Source organism: Manis pentadactyla, chromosome 6 (genome assembly GCF_030020395.1).
Source record: "Manis pentadactyla isolate mManPen7 chromosome 6, mManPen7.hap1, whole genome shotgun sequence".
Lineage (NCBI taxonomy): Eukaryota > Metazoa > Chordata > Mammalia > Pholidota > Manidae > Manis > Manis pentadactyla.
This window is the reverse complement of record NC_080024.1, coordinates 23,425,399-23,451,733: the sequence shown is the minus strand read 5'-3', so window position 1 is coordinate 23,451,733 and position 26,335 is coordinate 23,425,399. Positions and strand designations below refer to the sequence as shown.

The following is a 26,335-nucleotide window of genomic DNA, read 5'->3' as shown; positions in this document are numbered from 1 at the left end:
AAAGTCATGGAAAAGCATGAGTGGAAAGGTTTGGTTGTGGGAGTGGTGTGTTCTGAGAGGCTAACTTAATTGCCCCATCAAAAAGTGAATAAAAACCTTGGTTTAGGCCCACAATCTAGACAAAATAATTTCAGCTATTACTTACCTTTTGGGCATATATCAGTGCAAGGTTTACACATTTTAATCCCATTTTCTTCAACTTCCATCTTGGAACTGGGACAGGCCCGCACACAAGAACTGGAATCAACCACAAAGTTATCTGGAAAAAAAGGTAAAATTAGCAAAAATGTTGATGTTCGTCAAACAAGTATAAAACAAGATAGTTTAAAATTTGAAAATGATTACCATCATTGATAATATATATGCCTCTTTCTAAAAATCTCTGTCTAAATATCCAAATCTGAAACAGCATCTTCAAACATCCACATTCCAATCCAAGGGTAGCATGTGTTAACAACTACTACTTGCTTGACTACTGCTCTACATCCTGAATTGCCCCCCCCCAGATAGACTAAATTTCTTTTATAGACTTAGGAAACTACATGACATTTTAGTTTGTGTTTTTCAATAGTTCCACTTCACTTCATGTCATGATGCAGGTTTGAAGTCTAAAAATATTTCAAGTTACATGAAGCACAAAGGAAACCTAAGCTAAACCGCCTTGAATCAAGAGAGTGCACTTCAAATCCAGAAGGGAACATAGAATATGTTCTATCTTTAAGTGGACTACAGCAACTGTCCCATAGTTTTATATGAAGAAACAAAATGAATTTTCAAAGGCAGTACTTTAGGAAAGGTTTACTAAATAAACCAGGAACAACTAAATACCTGACACACTGGAGAAATACTTAGGAGTCCAGTGATCTAGAATATGCCAGAACATTCCCTCCACAAAAAAAAGGACAAATTATGGCATCTAGAGCTTCCCACAATCAAGGATAAACACAATAGCTAGCTCTTTGGGTTCTGAAGGCAGCATATTTCCATTTCTGAGAATACTGCTTCTAGCTCCAAATTCAGTGGTATAACAACTTCCGGTCTTGAAGGGGGCCCAGAGCCAGAAATGCATATGGCACAGGTCAAAGCTTGGGAGCAAATAATTCTGCTACTTGGGTAATAAAACCCAAGAGGCTTTATGATATAAGAAGCATACATGGTGAGAAAATATGACATATGGAGTTATGGTAAATTCCAATTGGAAAATCACATCAGAGAACACTAGGGTTCTAGAGCTAACCCATGCCAGCTGCCACATAGAATTACACATCATCTAGCAAACAGCTCCTGACATGCTTCTGGGCCCTGATAAAGGTAGAGCATCTAAACATGGGTCACTGATTGACCCTGTAGCCTGAAACACCCATCATAAAGAAGGCTTCGTTAGAACCATGACATCACAGTGTTGGGCAGGTCCAACAGCACTCCACTGTAAGACAGAGGCAGTGCATTTGGGACTGGGTATGAGCAGGGCCAGAAGCACAAGTACTATATACGCAGGTGGTCAAGAGCCCCACATCATCCTCCATTGTGCTGGCACTTCTCACTTAGTTCATACCTATGGCTGCATGAGGACCAACTGAGGGCGCTTACGACCAGCTGACAGAAGAGGACAAAAACTGAGTTTGGTAGGTAGGTGTAAGCAGCTGCAAAGGCATGGCTCTGCAGCCTCGTTCAGGAGTGGACTTGAGAGATAGTGGCAAGTAAAACTCATACCAGCGGGTGTAGTTCTGGGCAATGCAAATGTTCACTTACTTTGTGTAGAAGTAACAGGAGCTTAGAATAAATATGGGTTCACAAACAGTGGCTTCTCCTGGGAGAAGAAATACTGAAAAATCTGGGACTGAAGGGAGTCTGAAGGGGTATATATTAATCCATGGAAGTGTGCCCAAAGTGGGAAGATCTCTGTATTCCAAGTTAACATCCACCAGAGGGCATCCACCACAAAAGAAAAACTTTGTGGAGACTGTGTCACAGCCTGATAATTCTTCCTTTCCTTATCCCACAGGCCTTGATTCTCAGAATACTCCTTAACACCCTAATCTCTGTCTCAGGGGCATCCAACCTGCAACAGGCATATATACTATATATTATGTTTCTCTTTGCTGACATACATATGTATATATATTATTTTAGCCAATATTTTAAAAAGTTTAATAATAATGGCTAGAATTGTCATTGTTTGCAAAGACTTGTTTTTATATACTATCCCTCTGATCCTTTCTCTATCCCTTTGATTCTAATAATGACTCTGACAGAGAGAAGGGAGAGATGATTATTCCCATCCACATCTTAAAGAGGAAGAAATATAAAACTAAATAGTCCATTTGAAATCATATGACTCATCAGTGGGCAAATTCAGAACCCTTAGCCACACTAATCCCGCATCCCTTACACTTCCTACTCCATCACATGCACAAAGCAAAGAAAACCATAATCTCTGTGTGCTGTAGATTGTAAAGCCTTCTTCTTTTACATGAGTATGTGGGTAAATGCAATGATTTTTTTTCTTCAGCTGTCCCAATAGAAAAACCATTGAAGAAATGGCCCACTAGTCACTCCAGGCAAAGAAGTTGACTCTAAATATCAAGGCATATACTGAATTCTTGATGAAAGTTAAACTAGTCACACTTTGAATTCCCAGGACACACTATCAATTTGGTAAAGACCCCTTAACATGCCCCTCAGATCTACTGTTATTGTTTAAGAATAGATTGGATATTAAAATTATAACGCTATACATTCTACTTTACAAATAAGTAATCCAAAATAATTTTAGATAAAAATTCATTATTATTAGAACTCATTCCTTACATAGCTTGCTGCCACTTAACTACTTACTTTTCTGAGAATCAGCATCATGTGCAAAAACAGAGGTATTGTGAAAATAATGAGGTTAGAATTCAATGGCCCTACACTCTAATCTCAAACATGCCAGGCTTTGGACCAAACATTTTAGTACTTTTTTCATTTTTCATTTCCTTACTTGTGAAATGGTACCCATACCCAAGTAATTCATAACATTGTTATAATTTTATGAATATATATGAAATTACAATAAATATATATGAAATTCCTTTGTTTTTAAGTGATGATCTAATTAATTTGGCAAATCTTATCCTGTTACTTACGTGGGCATTTCTTGACACAAAATGCTCCATATGTGTATTTTGCATTGAAGTTATGCTCCAGTTGAAAGGTGGTTGGATTGTAGACAAAAGTTTGGGGACACTGAGTAACACATGATCCACTGTCATTGAAATTCATGCAAGCCTGAAACATAGGACATATGAATTTCATTATTAATTTTAAAATAACCTTCATAATACTTATTTAAAGGAACACTTCTGCAACAGTTTTATGAAAAGGCTGTGGTCATAGTATATATCAATTTTATAAAAACTGCGAAGTCTAAAAATTTTATAGTTGTTAGAGCTTGTTTTTTAAGTTCAAATTTGTTTTGGACTTCTAAAGTTTCAAAGATCTGTCTTTCCAATGCCAGTAAATATGCCATCTGTAATTATTGATGCTCAAATTGCTTATGATCCACCACCAATTTCTAAACTGAGAACTGGTGTAAATTATTCAAGTTAGTGAACAGTGAAAATCATTTAGGCTCACACTTACTCAGAGGGTTTATGTTCAGTCATAGATTTTGGCACTGACAGCTAAATCCACAATTCCAGAAACTAGACTTTCTGTAAAGCTGGTATTTGGAGAGCTCAGTGTCTTAAGGGACATGCTAAGTATGTTCAGCACCATTGTTCAGTGAGAAAACATTGTGTTGGCTGGCCATTTAAACTGGTCTTAAAGAAAGGTTCTGGCAGGTGACTAGTCAAATGTAAATACAGGGTGTGTAATGCTCAAATGTAAAGAAATGGCTATAATTAGCCCATAATTAACTCATATCATGCCATTTCCTTATGTTTTTTTCATACCACCACAGCATTAAGTAAAAGCCATCAAGTTCAAGTAAAACAATTAATTTCTGCTGACTTACATATTTATACCGTGGCCTTAACTTGTTAATATGTTCAAATGCATTTGAGAAGAATTAAAAATAATTTTACCACGTGAGAGTTAGGCATTTGGTAGAAAAAACAGAATAAATATGCGTAAGTACAACGTGGTTAATAAAAAGGTGGAAGAACTAATTCTCTTAATTAAAAATGTAAACCTCCGTAAAAATACTTTAGGCCTTGGAAGTCAAACTAATGTGAACTCAAGCTATATTTTACATTTCATCATAAGTTGTATGCATGATTATTAATAAGCACTAATTTGTTTCCTCAAAACATTTTCTTCATCAATTGTTGTTTTAGCAAGCACTTTATCACAAACACGGCAATTCTCTGATGATGGCCTTCTAGATGTATAATCAGAACAAGACTCACTGATGATACATTATCCACTAAGATGACATTGTCCAGGAGGAATCTATTAAAAACCAATCTAGAAATCTCAGGAAGTTTTAATTTATGGCTATAAAATTTCATGTGTCCTCATAATTGCTTCACTAACATACTCTATGCAGTGTTGTGCACAGAATGTTTGACAACAAAGGAACATAAACCAGAGGAATCAAGGAAATTTACCTTCCAGATAACATACAAAACAATGTAACGTACACCAAGGCCTTGGTCTGGCATTCTTGAACATTCTGTACCAAATACCAAAGTGGAATCGCTGGGTTGTTCCATAAAAGTAATGAAACAAGAATTCTAAAGCTCCCTTGGCTTACCATGGGTGGAACCATGAAAAAAGTGAAGTGAAAAAACTTCTAAGTGAAAGTGATGGCTATTGCTGATGTTTCTTGTTGTTATTGTTTTGGAATTATTAACACCATGCCTATCCAGTGTCCTCCAAATGGTGCTTCCATCCCATTGGGTGACAGGCAAGGGAAATGGTCTTATTTCAAGACCTGCTGAGCATTTTCCTTAAAATATTAATGTTTTTCTTCTTTCTCCCTACTTACTTCTGCAATACCTACTTTTATTTCACTATAGAATTAGGGTAGACAAATTAAGTTTCTTAAGAAAATTAAGAAATTACTATCTATGTCATAGAGCTATAATTTATATTTTGCTTATTTCTAGAATTAAGTGCCAATTTGAAAATGAAAATACCCAGCTCTAAATATATATGTGTGTATTCTCTAAATATTTAAGAAAAGGGAAAAAGAAAATAAATTCCTATGTTCATTTTCAAGAGCAAAAACAATTTGTTATTTTATGATTTTTAGCTCTAAATGAAACTACTATACCCTGTAAATGAAAATGTGTTAGCTATAGCTCACAGAATTGTTTGTAATGTACTCAAAGGAACAGAAGGAACTGTATCAAGGATATCAAAATGTAATTAAAAAGTGTCCCCAACAAATGCTAATTTTAAGGAAGGTAAAATGTCTTCTAAAATAAAAATTATACAGATTATCATATAAATTGCTTTAAGCATGCATTTGTAAATGTTATGAATTTTGAATAATATCAGATTGCAAACAATCTGTTATAATCTTGAAATTTACATTCAAGAAATAAAGCCAAGTGCCCCCACTCAGAAGACTCAGTGATGCAACAGCATAAACAGGTAATCACTGTAAATTCTGGAAAGAAGCTATTTGCTTTGTAAAAATATCTTAGTGTGTGTTCTCTTTCATGTTCTCAAATAAATCTCACTTGTAGTATAAATTATATCAGAAAGACATAATTCATTTAGTGGAACAGAACAGTCCTAGATAATCAATAAGACACCTAGTGAAAGAATGACTTCTAGGAAGGCACAGCATTTTTCTTAATCCTAAAATGGTTGAATTTTGCCTTATTTTAATAAGATGTTAAAGACTCGATGTACCTGAGTTAAACCACGAGGAGGAGGGACAGGAAAAGAGCAAAAGGGAGGACTCCAGACTTACAAAGCAGTCAGTGTCCTTAGGTCCAGAGCAGCCTCCAGCACACTCTCGATGACAACAGTCACTGACGTAGGGTCCATAGCACCTGCCATCACATTGCTCTGCACACACTGTCCTTGTCACTGCAAAAGACAGATGGGGCCTCAATCAAAGTTAGCCATCAAGAGCATCTTCTATGGTGGTTTGGAGTAGCTGAGAAGCGTAACAATTTACTCAACTCACCATTGACTCATTTCAGCAAATATTTACTGTATGAAGTCTACGACAGATCAAAACTGCTGTACCAAAACCTTCATAATTAATATACAAATTTGTTTTTATATTCTTTCTGATCCCAGCAAAAATACTTACAGTGTTTACAAAAATCATACAACTTAACAAGAAAGAATCAAATATGAAATAACTAAACGAGGCATTCTGGCAACTTGTGAAAGATGGAGTCAGCAGTGAAGTCAATTCACAACATGCACAGTAAGGTTCTGTGGCAGAAGGCATCCCCAAAAAATGAATCTAAGATTTTTAGTAGTGAATTTAGAAGTAATAGGGGGAACATAAACTCTAACATGATTCATATTATATTTTACATGATTCATATCAGATGATAGGTAGATGATGGTGATAGATTAGATAGACATGGATAAGTGATAGTAGTAGTACAACTATTTCTATTCCTGAGATTTAAGTGAAATTTCTATCAAGATTGCTCAAAAAAAAGGGACCTATGTAAAGAGCAGAGCAACATCCTCAAAGGAAGGAAGGGAGGGAGGAAGGGAGGGAGGATCCATATTCATAGTAAATGCAACAAAGACTTTCATTGGTCTTTTCTTACAGCATCCTTCAATCCAAGCTCATAGCACTGTATCAAGATATACTTTAGTAAAATCAATGCCATAGACTATGCATCAAACATATAATATTGATGGACACAATTCTGCTTATCCCACATATACCAAAGTGGTATTTTTGAAGTATTTAGAGAAATGAATTTTATAGGATATGTGTAGTACATCACTTCTTGGATTCTGTATTTCCACTTCAGCCTTGTTTTTTCCCACTTCTTTGACTAGTTAGTTATTCAAAGCTTCCTTCATGGCCACGATAGCAACATTCTTCCCCTTAAACAATAGTACTCTCCAAAGTTAGTCTTGACAGTTTTCTTTGGGCTATGGGTTCATGCCTGGATGAAGTGATTCATCCTCTGTTTTGCATACTTCCAATAGGTAGATGACATCAGATTCAGATCTGAACTCTCTATGGAGCTGCAGCATGTATTCCCAGCTGTCCACAGCAGTCCTGTTAAGATATGCCAGAATGTACAACGTGGAATGGAACTCACTTTCCCACCTCCACCACTTGAGTATTTCTCTCTTATCTCAGTTAATGGTAACATGATCTTCCGTTAGCTTAATTAAATACTTGAGATGTGTTTTCTAGGTCTCCTTTCCCTTCATGTTCACTTTTCATACCTAATAAATTACCAAGTACAGGCAATAAATATTCCTCATAACTATCCCTCTTTTCTACTCCAACTTTGGAAACTTATCTCTAAGCTATTACATAGCTTTCTAAAGGTTTCTCAGATACCAATTAATCCTCCACACTGTTCAATGGTGTGAAAATTTTATTAAAGATTTCTTAAATTCTGCCATTGATTATTTCATGATTCCATATGTTTACTTGGATTTTTTTCAATTGAAACATGATGATGACGTACATAATATACCATATAATGTTTAAATATGAACTGTAATCTTTCACTGGGTATGACTGTATTCTTCCCTAAGTAAAACAATCAATACAAACATTAGAGTTTAAATTAAAGCAGCTCTTCAACTCACTCACTGTCTTGTTTTTATTTGGTGAGAATAAAGGCATATGATACTTAAGATCAGCTTAGAGAAGCTTTTGAAAAAAAATTAGTTCTGGATTTGCAGGGGCATATTTTATATTTGTAATTTGGGTAGCATTACATTTTGAAATAATTTATTTCATAAGTGTTCTAGCATAAAATTGTAGATAATAAGTCAACTTGCCCTGCCCTTTACCTTTCTAAGTCTTTGCTCGAATCTCACCTTCTCAGTCAAGTCTACCCTATTTCATACTGAATCCTTTCCGAACTACTGATTCCTATGGACCCTCCCCACACTCTTGTCCCCTCCATCCCTTCCTCTATCTCTCCTTCCTCCTCCTTTCCTGCATTTCTGTTACAGCATCAATTACCATCTAACATATTTTACAACTCATTTATTATACTTATTTTGTCTATTGGTGTATTCCAATATCTGTAACAGTACCTGGCATCATATAACTTTTTATTTATATTTCATATACATTTTATATATGCTTTACATATATACTTTGCATATATGAAATATGCACAAATAAATTATATCTATTCATTAACTCTGCATATTCATATATTGTGCTTATATCGATGTTTTTATCTTTGAACCAAGTGGTGTATTTATTTAGAAGTCTTAATTAGTAATTAATACCATATAAAAGGAACACATTCAATAGACATTTTTGTAAAGAACAGATTCAAATATAATTCCTATCTAGCAGATTCAACAAGACTCTTCTGAGGTATCAAGGGCTGCTAATTGAGATAACAGGCCTACGTTAAGTAAACAAATTACTGGATTTCAAGTAGGTTTTGTAACAGGACAGTCTTTCAGTTTTTTGTTTGTTGACAGGCATTCCTCAGCTGGAGCACTGATAAAATAGCATGAAATGAATCAGCAATGATTTCCTACATGTCACATAATATTTTAATCCTGGGCAAATATGTCTAAGTGTTAACTTCTGTTTTTAATTTATGCTGATTTAAGGTAACTATATATAATATTTCAGTTTCTCTTTATTTATATAGTTTGCTTTTTTTCTACCAAATATGAGAATTAATAAAGGTCATATGTATAATGATAATTAACCATGAATTAGTTTGAAATTATTTATTAAATATTCATATTAAGATAATGTCTCTCACCGAGTATATCAATTAAATATGAATCATGTTACAAATATAATCTAACACAGAACAATGTTAGGTTCAAAACTAGTTATTTTACTGTGAAACTTATACAGTATGTATTTTAAAGTATTCAATCACATGTGTGGGACTGACTTCAAATTTTTCAAAATAGCAATTTATTCTGTAGAGTTGTGACAAATCTCATATTTTTTCAAGACAGTTTGATCTTATATTCCATTTCAGAAACATCCCTATAAATCATTGCTTTTTAAAAATTTAAGATATTAAAAGGCAATTATGGAATTTGCTTCAAAAACAGGCTATAATTTACTTTAAAAATAAAAATACCAGATACATTCAACACTAGAAATAGCACTTTCTGCTATCATGGTTTTCATATGCCCTAATTCCAATTAAAAGTTTCATAATCAAGAAACATATTTGCAAGTATTTGCTTGACAGGTAATAATGTAAGGAAATAAAAAAAAAACAACAACAATGAACTTAATTTCTTAAGAGTGATGTGACACAGTTAAACATTTCTTAACATTGTTATGTGAGATTTGTTTTCAGAAAGAAAACATTCCTTTGTACAATGTATTTAATGGCATTCATTGATTAACATGCATTACTTAATTAATATAAATTAAACACATCAAACTATACTCATTTTACATTATGATAGAAAGTAAAAACAAAAACAGTTCCTGAAATCAATGAGATAATTCACTTAGCCTCCAAGGGAACATTAACTTATAATTGCTTTGGTTATATTAATTTCCATCCTTGCTTGAATATTATTTCATTACATATTTTCCCCTGTATTTAGTATCCCTCTTAAATTGCTTCACTGGGTGCATTAAAATATTTGGGTTGAATTTTAACTAGCTCATTCATTGGTAGTACATCACTAACTGTAATTATTTAATATAAAAGGTAAAACCTGGGAAGTTAAAATGCTAATTACATTAGTCAATAAACTTGAAATTGGGGATGGGAATTCATTCAAAAATATCCATGAGAATCAGACAGTAAAGTTAAAGGAACCACTGAAGGGGATACTACTTAGAAGATACCTGTCATCTTATAAGATTAAAAGTGAAATCAGGGGAAAAAAGATGGCAGTGTGAGAAATGAGGCAGAAACCTCCTCACAAAACCACATGTAACACGAAAATAGACTAAATACAACTAATCCTGAAAGAGCAACCCGGAGACTGGAGAACAGACAGCCTACATCTAGGGGAAAGAGAAGACCTTACAGAAATGGCTACAGCAGCTAAGCTGCGATCTGGTGGGACCCAAGACCTCCCCCTACTGCAGCTCACAGGCAGGAAGAAGGGAAAAGGAGCAGGGAGGGAGTAGAAGCCCAGGACTGCTAAACACCCAGCCCTGGAGATCTGCTCTGGGAACACAAACCCACATTACATGGTGCTCTGGAGATGAGTAGGGGGGGGAAAGCAAAGACAGGCAGAATACTCAGAGAGACTGAGATTCCAGCTGCTTGTGGAGAATGGGTACCCACAACCAGCCATTCCGGGAAAAAAGAAAGGCAGGCACTTTGAAAGACTTCCCAACAGTGAGAGGGGTGCTAAAGGGGCAAGGATTACACAGAGCTTGTTGCTCAGCAGAAAGTATAGGTGGACAGAACTATCCTGGCACATTCAACCCAGCAGTTTGGGAACTTTCAGGAGCTTCAGATGCTCCATCCCCATGACTGACAATGCAGTACCTAGGCACCCCATTGCGATATGCAGCCTGTTGCTCCTTTCTCCCGGCAGGGAATGGTATGCAAACCTGCTGCCCCCACCATCATGCCACCCAGCTGGAAGTGGGCCCTGCCTACAGCAGCTACAGAAGCATAATGCGGAGGCTCCTCCCTGTATGCTCAGTCCACTGGATCTGGCAGTGGAGGCAGCACTTCAGCCAGGAAGCAAGAAAGAGCTCTTTCCTCCCAGCAGGCACTGGGAGCTTGCGCCGCTGAACCCCGCCATCACTCCAGGTGCTGGGCAGCTCCAGATAGTAGTTTTTTGTGCACTAGAGGGCGCTGCCTGCACAAATTTATTATTCCATAGTAATTAGAATTATGAAACGACAAAAAAAAAAATTGTACAAACAAGAATCCAAAGACACCAGAAAGAGGGCTAAGTAAAACTGAAATCATAAATCTTGATAAAGATTTCAAAATAAAAATCGTAAACATGCTCACAGAGCTAAAGAAAAACATTCAAGATCTCAGGAATGCCCTCAAAAAAGAGATAGAAAATTTGAAAAATATAGTATCAGAAATGAAAATACAATGGAGGGATTTAAAAGCAGATTAGAAGAGGTAGAGGAGATAGTAGATGAAATAGAAATTAGAGAACAAGAAAAAAAAGAGTCTGAGGCACAGAGAGAAAAAAGGATCTCTATAAATGAATAATATATAATATATAATATATAATAAATATCACAGCACTATTTACAATAGCCAAGATATGGAAGCAACCTAAGAGTTCATCAGTAGATGAATGAATAAAGAAGATGTGGTGCATATACACAATGGAATATTATTTAGCCATAATAAGAAAACAAATCCTACCATTTGTAAGAACATGGATGGACCTAGAGGGTATTATGCTCAGTGAGATAAGCCAGGTAGAAAAAGACAAGTATCAAATGATTTCACTCCTTTGTGGAGAATAATAACAAAGCAAAACTGAAGGAACCAAACAGCAGCAGACTCACAGACTCCAAGAAGGGACTACTGGTTACCAAAGGGGAAGGGTAGGGGAGTGTGAATTTGGAGGGAGGGAGAAGGGGATTAAAGGGCATTATGATTAGCACATATAATGTAGGTAGGTCATGGGGAAGGTTGTATAGCATGGAAAAGACAAGTAATGACTCTTTAGCATCTTACTACGCTGATGTATAGTGATTACAATATGGTGGGGGGGGGCTCAATAATATGGTGAATGTTGAAACCACAGTGTTGCTCATATGAAACCTTTCTAAGATTGTATATCAATGATACCTTAATAAAAAAAAAGGAAGTGAAAAGACAAACTACAGATTGGAAGAAAACGTCAGCAAACCAATATCTGAAAAGGATCTTGCCTCTAGAATATATAAAGAAGTCTCATAACATAAAAGAAATAGGCAAATAACCCAGTTAAGAAGTGGGCAAAATATCTGTACAGACATTTCTCCAAAGAAGATACACACAGCTAATAAACACATAAAAAGATGCTCAACATTGTTAGTCATTATGGAAATGCAAATCAAAAACCACAGTTAGATAGCATTTCATACCCACTAGGATGGTTATAGTCAAAAAGACAGGTCAAGTGTTGATAAAGATGTAGAAAAAATAGAATCCTCACACCACCTGGCAGATACTCAAAAGAATAAACATTGAATAACATATGATCCAGCAATTCCACTCATTCATATATCTCCAGGAAAAATGAAAACATGTCCATGCAAAATGTGCACACAAATGTTCAGAGAAACATTATTCATGATAGCCCAAAGTGCAAACAACCCGAACGTACATCAATTGATGAAACAGCAAAGAAAGTATTCCACAGGGGGATATTATTTGACAATAAAAAGTAATGAAATGCTAGTGCATGCTACAACATGGATGAACTGTGAACACAGTATGCTAAATGAAAGAAGCCAGCTACAAAAGTCAACATAGTGTTTGACTCCATTTACGCAATATGTCCAGAATAGGAAATCTATAGAGCCTTAAAGAGGATTAATAGTTGCTTAGGGATGGGTACAGGAAGGCTCTGGAAGAAAATGTGGAGTGATTGCTAATACAAATGGAACTTCTTTTGAAGGTGATAAAAATCTTCCAAAATGGACTGTGGTGATGGATGTATATCTCTGAATATGCTAGAAACCAATGAATTGTACACACTTTGAATGGGTGAATTGTATGGCATATATATTGTATCTCAATAATATGTTTAAAATAAGAAAAAAATTAGATTAAAGCATTGTGTTACCAGTGGGATTGCATACCACTTGCTATGGTCTATCCAGTTCCTTTGGAGTAGCTATCACTAGGCTAATTAGGAATTGGGAATTAAAAATAATCAGTTGATTTTTTTCTGTGATGAAAATGGGTATGTTTGTGGTATTTTCAGAGTGCCAAATACTTTTCATAATTCTGCTTTGCTAGGTTCAATTATAAAAAAAAAAAATTCTCTGAGATCCTTTTTTCAATGCATTAGACCTTCCATCATTGTTTGTTAAAATAATTAGAAAATCCTTAATATGCATAATTCCTTCCCTGCCTGAATTTGTGAATAGCTTAATATATTCGAAGCCTCACTCTGTGTGGCAACGACTATTGATTTAATTATTCTGCGCTTTAGTGTGAAACAGGAAGCAGCAATCAAGTTTAAGGTCCTCTTCTACCTCTGCCTTTCCATCTGCATAAATGCTTTACCCTTCTTGGAATAAACTCTTGTTAGAAAGAAGAGGGTGTCTTAGAGCAGAGGTCTCTAAATGTTGGTTTATAAAAGCTATTTCTGAAAACCTTGGAGCTCCCAATAAAAATAATAATAATAATTCTGGCCCCTTTTCCAGACTTTCTGAATCATCATGTAGGAGGAGAGCCAGGCATCTTTAAGTCTGCCTATGTGTCCCATTTTCTCCTTTGGGAGAACGAGTAGCAGTGTACGGTTTGGTGTGGGTTTCATTAAACTTGATTTTTACACATTTAAGTATGTTCTAGAAGTAATGCTTATTCTTGGATGGTCTATGAGCTTTGTTTCATTTAAAGTATATCCTTATGACAGTAGCTTTCTGAAAACATGTTACACAACCCAAAATGTTTATTTTTTTAGTCAATTTCACCATTCATAGGAATAAACATTGGACTGTGGAACTAGAGGGTACCTCTAGAAAGAATTTCATCAAGCATCCTGTCTTTAATTAAGTAGATGCCTAAAGCATCCAGAAAAGATTTCCTTTACATGCTGACAAATAAAGACTCTGGAAGCCCATTCAGTAGCTCATTACAGTGTTCTTATCACTCTAATAGTCAATAAATTCTTCTTCACATCCAACTCAAATCACCTCTTCTTTAACCCAAGCATTTTTCTTTTGTTCAAATCTTCAAGTATGTAACTGAAAACAGCCTAACATTAAAACCATTCCTTTGAAGTATTGTCTACTTAATGGACATGATGTGTTTCATGGACACAGTTTGTTGAAATTCAGTCAATAAACAGAAAAAATGTAGGCAGCATAGAGGTGCAGGTCATTGAATACTAACTGAAATATAATAAAATAAATAATAAAATAAATATGCTTTAAAATGTTTAGCAATGGAATTGGGGGCTGCCTAGGATTCTTTCTATGTAGATGGTTGCTAGATGAGAGAAGGGAACAGTTTTCTTATGTTTTTTTATTTATCTGAAACTTCTGACTTCACAATCAGCCAAGCAATATTTCCATTCCAACTCTAGGTCTTTTTCCTTCCAAATATTCCTACCTACTTGCACATAGATTTTGTTTGTTTGATCTCCCAATTAGTGATAGAGGACTTAACAACACAAATAGGAAATGAAAGCAAGAGGTCTGTGATTAAATATCATACAAAGAATAAAAATCAGTCAATCAATCAAATAGTGTAAATAATGTAGAGATTTTCCTATAGGTCTCAATTCTAGACTGTATATTGGGATCACCCAGGAAGTGTATAGAAAGTATCAAATCCTAGAACATTGCAGGTAATTTTGATTTAATAGGAATCAGGTGATTCTAAGGCATTTTTCTTTTTTAAGTACTCTATATTCTGCTACTCAAAATGGGATCTGTGGACCATCAGACAGTGACATTATCTGGGAGCTTATTAGAATAGACAATCTTAGGCCCTCCTGATATTGACTAAATCAAAATCTTCATTTATGTAAGAGCCCCCATATTAAAGTTTGAAAGGGCCTTTTAGAAGATCTACTCTACAGCCTTGTTCAGAACAAGTGAGTAGAGGGAGTGAAGAGAACCAAAAGGGACTGAGGGTGAGAAACAAAAACGGAGGAGATGAGGGAGGAGGAGGAAGATGGGGCAGAGGAGACAGGCAACAGAGCATAAACACATGGGAAGAAGACACTTACAAAAGACTTTGCCTAAATTTAGCCTCATTCATTTTTTAATGGGCAGTTATCTTTTTTGTTTTGTCACTGTGATATCATTACTCTCTTTTGCATCATTTGTGAATGCTCTTTATCCTTTTTGTAACTCATAGGAAGCAACGATAATATTTGATTAGTAAATTGCCAAAGTTCTTCAAATCAAATAATTTGTTCCAAGGAGGTAACTTTAAGCATGGCTAACATTATATTTAAAGATGAAGTTAAGCTTTTGTTTTTATTATTGAGATATTGAAATGATAAAGCTACTTAGAAATAATTTTTTTATAAAGGTATCATTGATATACAATCTTATGAAGGTTTCACATAAGCAATATTGTAGTTACAAAATTTGCCCATGTTATAAAGTGCCCCCCACACCCCATTGTACCCACTGTCCATCAGCATAGTAAGATGCTATAGAGTCACTACTTGTCTTCTCCATGCTGGACTGCCTTCTCCATGACACCCTATATTATCTGTGCTAATCATAACACCCCTTAATCCCCTTCTCCCTCACTTCCTACCCACCCTTCCCAACCCCTCCTCTTTGGTAACCGTTAGTCTCTTCTTGGAGTCTGTGAGTCTGCTGCTGTTTTGTTCCTTCAGTTTTACTTTGTTCTTATACTCCACAAATGAGTGAAATCATTTGGTACTTGTCTCTCTCTTCCTGGCTTATTTAACTGAGCATAATACCCTCTAGATCCATCCATGTTGTTTCAAATGGTAGGATTTGTTTTCTTATTATGACTGAATAATATTTCATTGTGTATATGTACCACATCTTGATCCATTCATCTACTGATGGACACATAGGTTGCTTCCATATCTTGACTAATATAAATAGTGCTGTGATAAACATAGGGGTGCACATGTCTTTTTGAATCAGGGGTATTGTTTTCCTTGGGTACATTCCTAGGAGTGGAATTCCTGGGTCAAATGGTATTTCTATATTTAGTTTTAAGAGGAACCTCCATATTGCTTTCCCCAATGACTGAACTAGTTTACATTCACACCAACAGTTTAAGAGGGTTCCCCTTTCTCTGCATCCTCACCAGCATTTATTGCTCCTTGTCATTTGGAGGTTGGCCACCCTAACTGGTGTTAGGTGTGATCTCATTGTAGTTTTAATTTGCATTTCTCTGATAATTAGCATTGTGGAGCATCTTTTCATGTGCCTATTGGCCATCTGTATTTCTTCTTTGGAGAAGTGTCTGTTCAAATCCTCTGCCCATTTTTTAATTGGGTTATTTGATCTTTGGGTATTGATGCATGTGAGCTCTTTATATACTTTACATGTTAATCCTGTATTGGCTATGTCATTTATGAATATATTCTTCTATACTGTAGGATGCCTTATTGTTCTGCTGGTGGCATCCATTGTTGTACAGAAGCTTTTTAGTTTGATGTAGTCCCATTTGTTCATTTTTGCTTTCGTTTCCCTTGCCCATGTAGACATGTTCAGAAAAAGATGCTCATGTTTATATTCAAGAGATTTTTGCCTATATTTTCTACTTTGAGTTTTATGGTTTCATGAATTACAGGCAGGTCTTTGATCCATTTTAAGTTTATTTTTGTGTATGGAGTTAGACAAGGGTCCAGTTTTATTCTCTTACATGTAGTTGTCCAGTTTTGCCAACACCAGTTGTTGAAGAGGCTGCCATTTCCCTATTGTATGACCATGGCTCCTTTATCATATATTAAATGGCCATATATGTTTGGGTTTATATTTGGGCTCTCTATTCTGCTGCATTGATCTATAGGTCTATTCTTGTGCCAGTACCAAATTGTTTTGATTACTGTAGCTTTGTAGTAGAGCTTGAAGTTGGGGAGCAACACCCCCCCAGCTTCGTTCTTCCTTCTCAGGATTGCCTTTGCTCTTTGGGGTCTTTTGTGGTTCCATATGAATTTTAGAACTATTTGTTCTAGTTCATTGAAGAATGCTGTTGGTATTTTGATAGGGATTGCATTGAATCTGTAGATTGCTTTAGGCAGGATGGCCATTTTAACAATATTAAATCTTCCTATCCATGAGCACAGAATGTACTTCCATTTATTGGTGTCTTCTTTAAGTTCTTTCATGAGTGTCTTGTTGTTTTCAGGATATAGGCCTTTCACCTCCTTGGTTAGGTTTATTCCTAGCTATTTTATTCTTCTTGATGCATTTGTAAGTGGAGTTGTTTTCCTGATTTCTCTTTCTGCAAGCTCATCATTAGTATATAGGAAAACAACATATTTCTGTGTATTAATTTTGTGTCTTGAAACTTTGCTGAATTGAGTTATTAGCTCTAGTAATTTTGGGGTAGATTCTTTAGGGTTTTTTATGTACAACATCATGTCATCTGCAAACAGTGTCAGTTTAACTTTTCTTACCAATCTGGGTGCCTTTTATTTCTTTGTCTTGTCTTATTGCTGTGGCTAGAACCTCCAGTACTATGTTGAATAAAAGTGGTGATAGTGGGCATCCTTGTCTTGTTCCTGCTCTTAGAGGAAAAGCTTTCAGCTTTTCACTGTTAAGTATGATATTGGCTGTGGGTGCATCATATATAGCCTTTATTATGTTGAGGTACTTGCCCTTTATACCCATTTTGTTGAGAGTTTCTATCAAGAATGGATGTGGAACTTTGTCAAATGCTTTTTCAGCATCTATGGACAGGATCATGTGATTTTTGTCCCTTTCATTGATGTGGTGATGTTGATGGATTTTTGAATATTGTACCATCCTTGCATCCCTGGAATAAATCCTACTTGATCATGATGGATGATCTTTTTTATGTATTTTTGAATTCTGTTTACTAATCTTTTGTTGAGTATTTTTGCATCTGTGTTCATCAGGAATATTGCTCTGCAATTTTTTTGTGTGTGGTGTCTGTCTGGTTTTGGTAGTAGAGTGATGCTGGCCTCATAGAATGAGTTTGGAAGTATTCCCTCCTCTTCTACTTTTTGGAAAACTTTAAGGAGGATGGGTATTAGGTATTCTGTAAATGTTTGATAAAATTTAGCAGTGAGCTATCTGGCTCAGAGGTTTTATTTTTAGGCAGTTGTTTGATTACCAATTCAATTTCGTTGCTGGTAATTGGTTTATTCAGATTTTCTGTTTCTTCCAGGGTCAGTTTTGGAAAAATACTTTTTGTATTTTTCTAGAAAGTTGTCCGTTTCTTCTAGGTTATCCAATTTGTTAGCACATATTTTTTCATAGTATTCTTTAATAATTCTTTGTATTTCCATGGTGTCCGTAGTGAATTTTCCTTTCTCATTTCTGAATCTGCTTATGTGTGTAGACTCTCTCTTTTTCTTAATAAGTCTGGCTATGGATTTATCTATTTTCTTTATTTTCTCAAAGAACCAGCTCCTGCTTTCATTGATTCTTTCTATTCTTTTATTCTTCTGAATTTTATTTATTTCTGCTCTGATCTTTATTATGTCCCTCCTTCTACTGACTTTGGGCCTCACTTATTCTTCTTTTTCTAGTTCATTAGTTGTGAATTTAGACTTTTTTATGGGGGATTGTTCTTTCTTGAGGTAAGCCTGTATTGCAATATACTTTCTTCTTAGAACTGCCTTCGCTGTGTCCCACAGATTTTGGGGTGTTGAGTTGTTTTTTTCATTTGTCTCCATATATTACTTGATTTCTGTTTTTATTTGATCATTGATCCATTGACTATTTCAGAACATACTGTCAAGCCTGCATGTGTTTGTGGGCTTTTTTTCTTTGCATAATTTATTTCTAGTTAATACCTTTGTGGTCTGAGAAGCTGGTTAGTACAATTTCCATCTTTCTGAACTTACTTAGGCTCTTTTGTGGCCTAGTATGTGATCTATTCTGGAAAAAGTTCCAGGTGCACTTGAGAAGAATGTGTATCCTGCTGCTTTTGGGTGGAGTGTTCTGATGATGTCTGTTAGGTCCATCTGTTCTGATATGTTGTTCAGTGCCTCTGTCTTCTTACTTATTTTCTGTCTGGTTGATCTGTACCTTGGAGTGGGTGGTGTGTTGAAGTCACCTAAAATGAATGCATTGCATTCTATTTCCCCCTTTAATTCTGTTGTTTCACATATATAGGTGCTCCTCTATTGGGTATATAGATATTTATAATGGTTATATCCTCTTGTTATACTGACCCCTTTATCATTATGTAATGCTCTTCTTTGTTTCTTGTTATTTTCTTTGCTTTAAAATCTATTTTGTCTGATACAAGTACTGCAGCTTCTGCTTTTTTCTCCCTATTATTTGCATAAAATTTCTTTTTCCATCTCTTCACTTTTAGTCTGTGTATGTCTTTGGGTTTGAAGTGAATCTTTTATAGGCAGCATATAGACGGATCTTGGTTTTTTTATCCATTCTATTTACATTTAGGGTGATTATCAATAGATATGTACTTATTGCCATTGCAGGCTTTAGATTCATGGTTACCAAAGGTGCAAGGGCAGCTTCTTCACTATCTGACAGTGTAACTTAACTCACTTTTTATGCTATTTCAGACACAATCTAAAGGTTCTTTTTTTCTCCCTTCTTTTTCTTCCTCCTCCACTCTTTATATATTAGGTGTCATATTCTGTACGATTTGTGTATCCCTTGACTGACTTTGTGGGTAGCTGATTTAATTTTGCATTTGCTTTGTAATTAATTGATCTAATTCCTTTTCCTTTACTATAGTTTTATTTTCTCTGGTGACTGCTATTTGGCCTTAGGAGCACTTCCATCTGTAATAGTCCCTTTAAAATACACTGTAGAGATGGTTTGTGGGAGGTGAGTTCCCTCAACTTTTGCTTATCTGGAAATTGTTTAATCCCTGCTTCAAATTTAAATGACAATCTTGCTGGGTATAGTGTTCTTGGTTAGAGGGCCCTTCTGTTTCATTGCATTAAATATATTATGCCACTCCCTTCTTCCCTCACTTTCTGCTGAGAAGTTTGATGATAGCCAGATGGGTTTTCCCTTGTACATGATCTTTTTTCTCACTCTGGCTGCTTTAATAATCTCTCCTTTTTCTTGATCTTTGCCATTTCATTATTATATGTCTTGGTATTGCCTTCCTAGGTTCCCATGTGTTGGAAGATTTCTGCACGTTCATGACCTAAGAGACTTTTTCCTTCTCCAGACTGGGGAAGTTGTCAGAAATTATTTCCTCAAGGAGACTTTCTATCCCTTTTTATCTCTCTTCTTCTTCTGGTAACCCTATAATGTGAATACTTTTCTGTTTGGATTGGTCACACAGTTCTCTTATCATTCTTTTATTTCTAAAGATCCTTTTTTCTCTCTGTGACTCAGCTTCTTTGTTTTCTTGTTATCTGATTTCTATTTCATTTGCTATCTCCTCTACACCATCTAATCTACTTACAAATCCCTTCATTGCATGTTTCTTTTCAGATACAGTATTTTTCAAAGTTTCTATCTCTTCCTGAGGTCCTCCCTGAGATCTTGAATATTTTTCTGTAGCTCTGTGATCATGTTTATGCTTTTTATTTTTAAAAACACTTTTTATGTTTTCCTTATGCTGATCCATACACTCCCTTTATAACCCTGAAACCCATATATATATGTATTTCTTTCTGTACCTCTTTCTGATGTCTTTTGGATTCTTCTTTGTACAAATTTTTTTTGCTCTTCCATAATTCTAATGATTGCTATGGGATAATACATTTGTGTTGGCAGAGCCCTCTAGTGTCCAGAAGCTCTACTCTCCAGAGCTGCCCAGCACATGGAGCAATGGTCGGGGGTCACAGGCATGTGGCATCTGTGCCTCCTGGGAGGAAAGAGCTTTTTCCTGCTTCCTGGCTGTAGTGCCTGCCTCCACCGCCAGGTTCAGTTGACTCAGCATGCAGGGAGGAACCTCTGTGTTGTGCTTTTGTAGCTGCCATAGTGGGGCCACCCTCTGTCTTCCCTGGGGTGATGCCTAGGGCAGCTGGTGTGGGACTGGTGCCTGCTGGAAGGATGGAGTGGCAAGCTGTTTATTGCAGTGGGGTCCTTGGTGTTGAGTTGCCAGCCAGGGAAATGAAGTGTCTGAAGCTCCTGAAAGTTCACTACCTGCTGGGCAGACTGTGCCAGAACGATTTTTGTCTACCTGTTCTTTCTCCTGAACAGCAAGCTCTGTATAATCTTCACCCCTTTAGCACTCCTCTTGCTGTTGGGAAGTCTTTCAAAGTGCCGCTTTTCTTTTGTCCTGGGGTGCTCAGTTGTGCATAGTTGCTCTCTACAAATGGCTGGAATCAAAATCTCTGAGTATTCTTCCTGTCTTTGCTTTTCTAATATCCAGAGCACCATGTGATGTGGTTTCATGCTCCTGGAGAATATATCCAGGGCTTGGTGTTTAGCAGTCCTGGACTGCTATTCCTTCTCCACCCATTCTCTTCACTTGCCTGTGAGCTGGGGTTGAGGGAGGGCTTGGCCCCTGGGCCATGGCTTTGCTACTTTACCCTTTACGTGAGGTCTTCTCTTTTCCCCAGATGTAGGCAGTCTGTTCTGCAGTCTTCAGGTTGCTCTTTCAGGATTAATTGTATTTGCTGTATTTTCCTGTTATATGTGGTTTTGTGAGGAGGTTTCTGCCTCACTTCTCATGCCACCATCTTCCTCCCACAGCCATAATACTTTAGTCTGATATGTGATAATCACTATTGTTTACCAGAAAAACATGGCACTTATCTATGAAGCCCTTGCTGAAACTGATATTCATAGGGCAGTTGGTGTGCGGACCAGTGTCTGCTGGGAGGATGGAGTGGCAGGCTGTTTATTGCAGTGGGGTCCTTGGTGCTGAGGTGCCAGCCAGTAAAATAAAATAGTCAGTAAATAAAAGTATGCCCAAGTTTTGGCAGCTACTAACTAGGTTTGACCCTTGTTCCAGATAACTCCCTGGTGACCCATTGGCTATGATGTGATAATATTGTTAATTGTGTCAAATAGGAAAGGAATCTTGTCTAATCCATTTTTCATCAACAGCTGTTTTATTAAGTTATTTAATGGAGTTTTATTCAATCTGTTTTTAAAGACATGCACAATGATCCATAGAGGAACCTTAAAGCTGATTTTACACTATACTCTTGGCCACCAGGGAAATTCTTCCTTATTAATAGGCTATACCATCACTGAAGTTCATGAGTCAGGATTAAAAAGCAAAACAAAACAATATTGCCTTATTACATCAAATATAAAAATACTTTTGAAAGCAAGTATGAGTTTTTTGCATATTCCTCACAGGACTACATATATATGTGGGTTTCAAGGTAATAAAGGGAGTGTATGGATCTGCATAAGGAAAACATAAACAATGGTTTTAAAAATATATTTTCACATTAAAATTGAAGGCTACACCTTACAATACACAAATGATATGCTGGAGATAAATTAATAAAAAATTGGAATCATCATATCAGTGGACCTGTCACAAACCAAGAAATGAGGAAAAGATGAAACTCAGTATTTTCAAACCACCCTGCATTACAGTAGATCACACATCTCTACATCCAGACATGATGAAAAACAAAAATAAAACAAAAAAAACCAAAACTATTTCTTCTGCTTATCTTAGTTACTGATTCAAAGTACCAATAGACAGGAATAAGGATAATCTCTTCTATTCAGTATACATCTGAATGAATTTATTTTTCAAGTTGGAAATTGGAAAAAGACAAGTTGCCAATTTTGTGATGAAGATAACCACAAAATATTAAAATGGAAAAGACACCAGGGAAACAATGATCAAATGTTTGTTGAACTAATGAATGCAGTCTAGTCTAAATTTCTCACTTTATTGATGAGGAAACCAAAATCCATATAAATAAGCTTGCCTCTGGAGAATCCAAAATAATGTCCATACATCTCTAAGAGATGTATTACTACTTCTCTAGGGTTTTCCAGGAAGTTTCCAGTTTCTTGACATCACAGCAACGTCCATGTCTAATAACCAATTTGGGAATTAAAATACCAAATGATACTGGAATGCAAGAAGAAATACTACATTTAATAGCACTAGAATATTGAAAGCTACCCTCAGCTAAATTAATGTACTCCTGATGATAAGAAAAAAGTTTTTTCATCTAAATCTACCATCATTCACTTTGTTTCTGTCGCACATGAAGGGATGGTCTTTAGGCTTTAGGCTTAGGTTTTAGGCTATCCTAATATCTAGGTTGGCCAATCTCATAATGTTCAACTCTAAATTTTTGCATTGTAAATTACTTATATTCTCTCTTCTATAATTAGCCTCTGTCTTTACTGGATATTTCTTCACAGCCAATACTCAAGATCCTCATACTTAAAACAAATATTAACCTCATGTTCTTCCTTGCCCTCAGAGAACCATGCATCACAAGAGTCATTTATGATACATACTTTCTGATATATCTTAACTATCCAGCCCTACTTTACAATATCTCTAAAAAATGTCACCCAAGTATCCAATTAGTTACTTATTATTTTGGTGGCACTTCTACTTGGATGACTAAGGGGGATATTTAAGATTAATAAAGGGCATAACTAAGCTCTTTATTCTATCCTCGGTCACTGTACTCTCCTACATTTTCTATTTCAGGGAGTATTTTCATCAATGACTCAATTGCTCCAACTTAAAACGTGGAATTTATCCCAAATTTCTCTTCTCTTTTCCCTCACAGACAAATAAATTAGTTACCAGGACTTTTTATAAATTTTGTTGTCTATTTCTTAAATTGCTTCATTTTCTTCCTGGATCTTTGTATGGCATGATATAGACCCTTTCTCTGCCTGATTGATGTCTATACATTCTTCAAGAGACAACTCAATAAAAATCTCCTTTGTTAACTGTGGAGTAAATTTCAGAATTTCCAGAATCTACTGCCTGGACTTAGTTCACTTACTTATCAATAGGTGTTTACTGCTGCAGCCTCTGGGGCAAGGGGTGGAGAGATAACAGCCACACTCTCCTACCCTTCATTCCTGGTATGTAACTGGTTGGACATTTACCAGTCACCAAGGACCCACTTGTGGAGTTCCTCATGGAAGGGGCAGGCAGGTACATGGTGTGCTGCAAGTGCAGAGGGAGAGTGGTGGCCAGAGGAGATGGACAGGACTGGGAATATCCAGCAAATCTGAGCAAGCTATGAGCAATAAAAATCCTTTCTCCCAACCTACTCTTTCCCTTGACTTATTTCAGTTTCACCAGTTTTATAGGGGATTCACCCCAGACTGGGAACACCTGTTCCCCGACCAGAGATACATTAACCCTTCATTGAATCCCTTACTTAGAACCTCTTATCCTGCATCCCCCACTCACTTCCTTTTTGGTGATCTCACTTTGTGTCATATAGACTTCTATTATAGCCCTTACTCCAATGTATTCTAATTTGGCAGAGCAAGTTAATTATTCTTATGTCATAGATAAAGAAGTTAATATTTTTAAAATAGTTAACTAGCTTATCCTAGGTCACATAAGAAGTTATTATAAAGTAGCATTTTAAATTAGTTCCCAGACTTCTAATATATCTTTATTAATGTGACTACATTAAGAACCACAAAAAACAGGTATCTAAATTTAACAATGAACAATAATGTAACAGAAAAATAATTTTTTCTGGAGTAATCTTAACTAACACAATTTTGAATGATGAATAATAAAAACTAAAACTTTCTCAAATACTCATTCTATGGCAAAGTCAAAGGAATAAAATTATTTTATATTTAGTATTTTATGGAGCATTATATATAACTGAGTTCAACCTACTGATTTCACAGAGGAGGAAACCAAGGTACAGATAGGGTTAACATTCAAGTCCATGTCTCACCTTAAAAAATTACACCACGAACACGTTTATCAAACATATAAGGAAGAATGGTTCAAATTGCTAATTTTCTATTCGTAGAATATGTTTGGGATGATTTTGCTAAAAAGATAATAATGTCTACCTAATAATTACATGACGCTTCTTTGACATGTTTTTCAAAAAACTTTTTTCCCTTAATTGCAATATGCAGTACAAATGACATTTTATATCATGGCTTAGTATACATACATATTCTGAAAAATTTTAAGGAATTGTATCAACCCTGACTACATGCAAAGCATTTTGATATTGTATTTTTTATTCTATTCTAATCTGGTCTATTTTGTGCTAATCTAGCATATTTCAACAAAAATTTAATGTTGGTCAGGGTCCACCGAAGTAATTTACATATGCACATACAGAGGTCTAAACAGAAACCAAAGAAACAAGTCTTAGTGCTCCTTTTATACATGTTCCACAAAATGGCCTTCTAAGGAATTTAGGAGCTTAAAGCCATTGGCAATAAAATTTCCTTTTTCTTATGTTTTAGGATCCCAGAGGCTATGGAAAATCATTGCACAATGTCTGATACAATGTATCCCCTCCAGGGTTATGTCACTGAGACTGACAATTCCAAGAGGTTTATGCTTTTTATTCCCATCATCACAACTGGAAATTGTGGTAGTTAGGTTTGAATTTCTCCTACATGGCGACATGTTAAACTGTGGGCCAGTATTAAACGATATTTGAGATTCTCTTCAAGCAACACACATAAAAAATATCTATAGATATTAAGTAAAGCTTTTATGCATTATTATATAATTAAAAGAAATTATCATCTCTATTATGTGGACAAAACTTTGGATATCCCTCTAAATTTTTCAAGTTTTATAATAAAGAGGGTGTGATTTTGTTGTTTTTTTCAAAACACATTTTTAGAGAAATATGGTAACTAAAGATATGCAAAATTTAAAAAATAATTAATTTTCTTACAATACTAATAACCAGTGTTGATTTTGGGGTGTCTACATGTCCTTGACTATAGTTCCATGGTAGTTTGACACTAAATAAAGCACAAAATACACAACCAAAAGTAATTTGGGATAGTAACCATGACTGGTTCTGTCCCTACACTTTCATCCTCACTAGGAATATCATTCTTTCAAATTTTGACAATAGTGAAAATAGTTTCTAAACATTTTATGTTATTGATTATAAGTGAGGCTAAGCATTTTTTATAGATTTTCTGGGTAGACTTTTAATTTTACTAAAATATTTTATTTTAAAATGCAAAACTCGATAATGTTAAAATGATCTTTTCCTTTTTAATCTTTTATGTAATGTTTAAAAAGGTGTTCATGTATCATAATGTTTACCTAGTTTTCCTAATACTTTCAAGTATTTCATGCTTTTTAAGTCTTTAGTCTACATTTCATTCATAATCTATAGTCTATCTCATGCCTTTTAAAATTTCATGTCTAATACATTTCATGTCTTTTGTTTTATGAAGAGATCTAACTTTGTTTTATTCCATACTGTCAACCATTTGTTCTTACACTATTTATTGAATAATCTATGTTTTGCCCTTTAAATAAAA

General features: G+C 35.5%; 1 protein-coding gene across 5 annotated transcripts in view; it reads right to left on the bottom strand.

Annotated features, from left to right (window-relative positions):
• Positions 1-26,335, bottom strand: part of ERBB4 (erb-b2 receptor tyrosine kinase 4) — a 1,101,636-nt gene that overhangs the window by 303,830 nt on the left and 771,471 nt on the right. For all 5 annotated transcript variants that reach the window (XM_057503587.1, XM_036926862.2, XM_036926865.2 and 2 more), the window contains exons 6-8: positions 5,909-6,027; positions 3,129-3,270; positions 146-259 (exon numbers count right to left, since the gene is read on the bottom strand). In XM_057503587.1, coding sequence (XP_057359570.1) covers positions 146-259; positions 3,129-3,270; positions 5,909-6,027 — 375 coding nt within the window. The remainder of the gene's footprint in view (positions 1-145; positions 260-3,128; positions 3,271-5,908; positions 6,028-26,335) is intronic.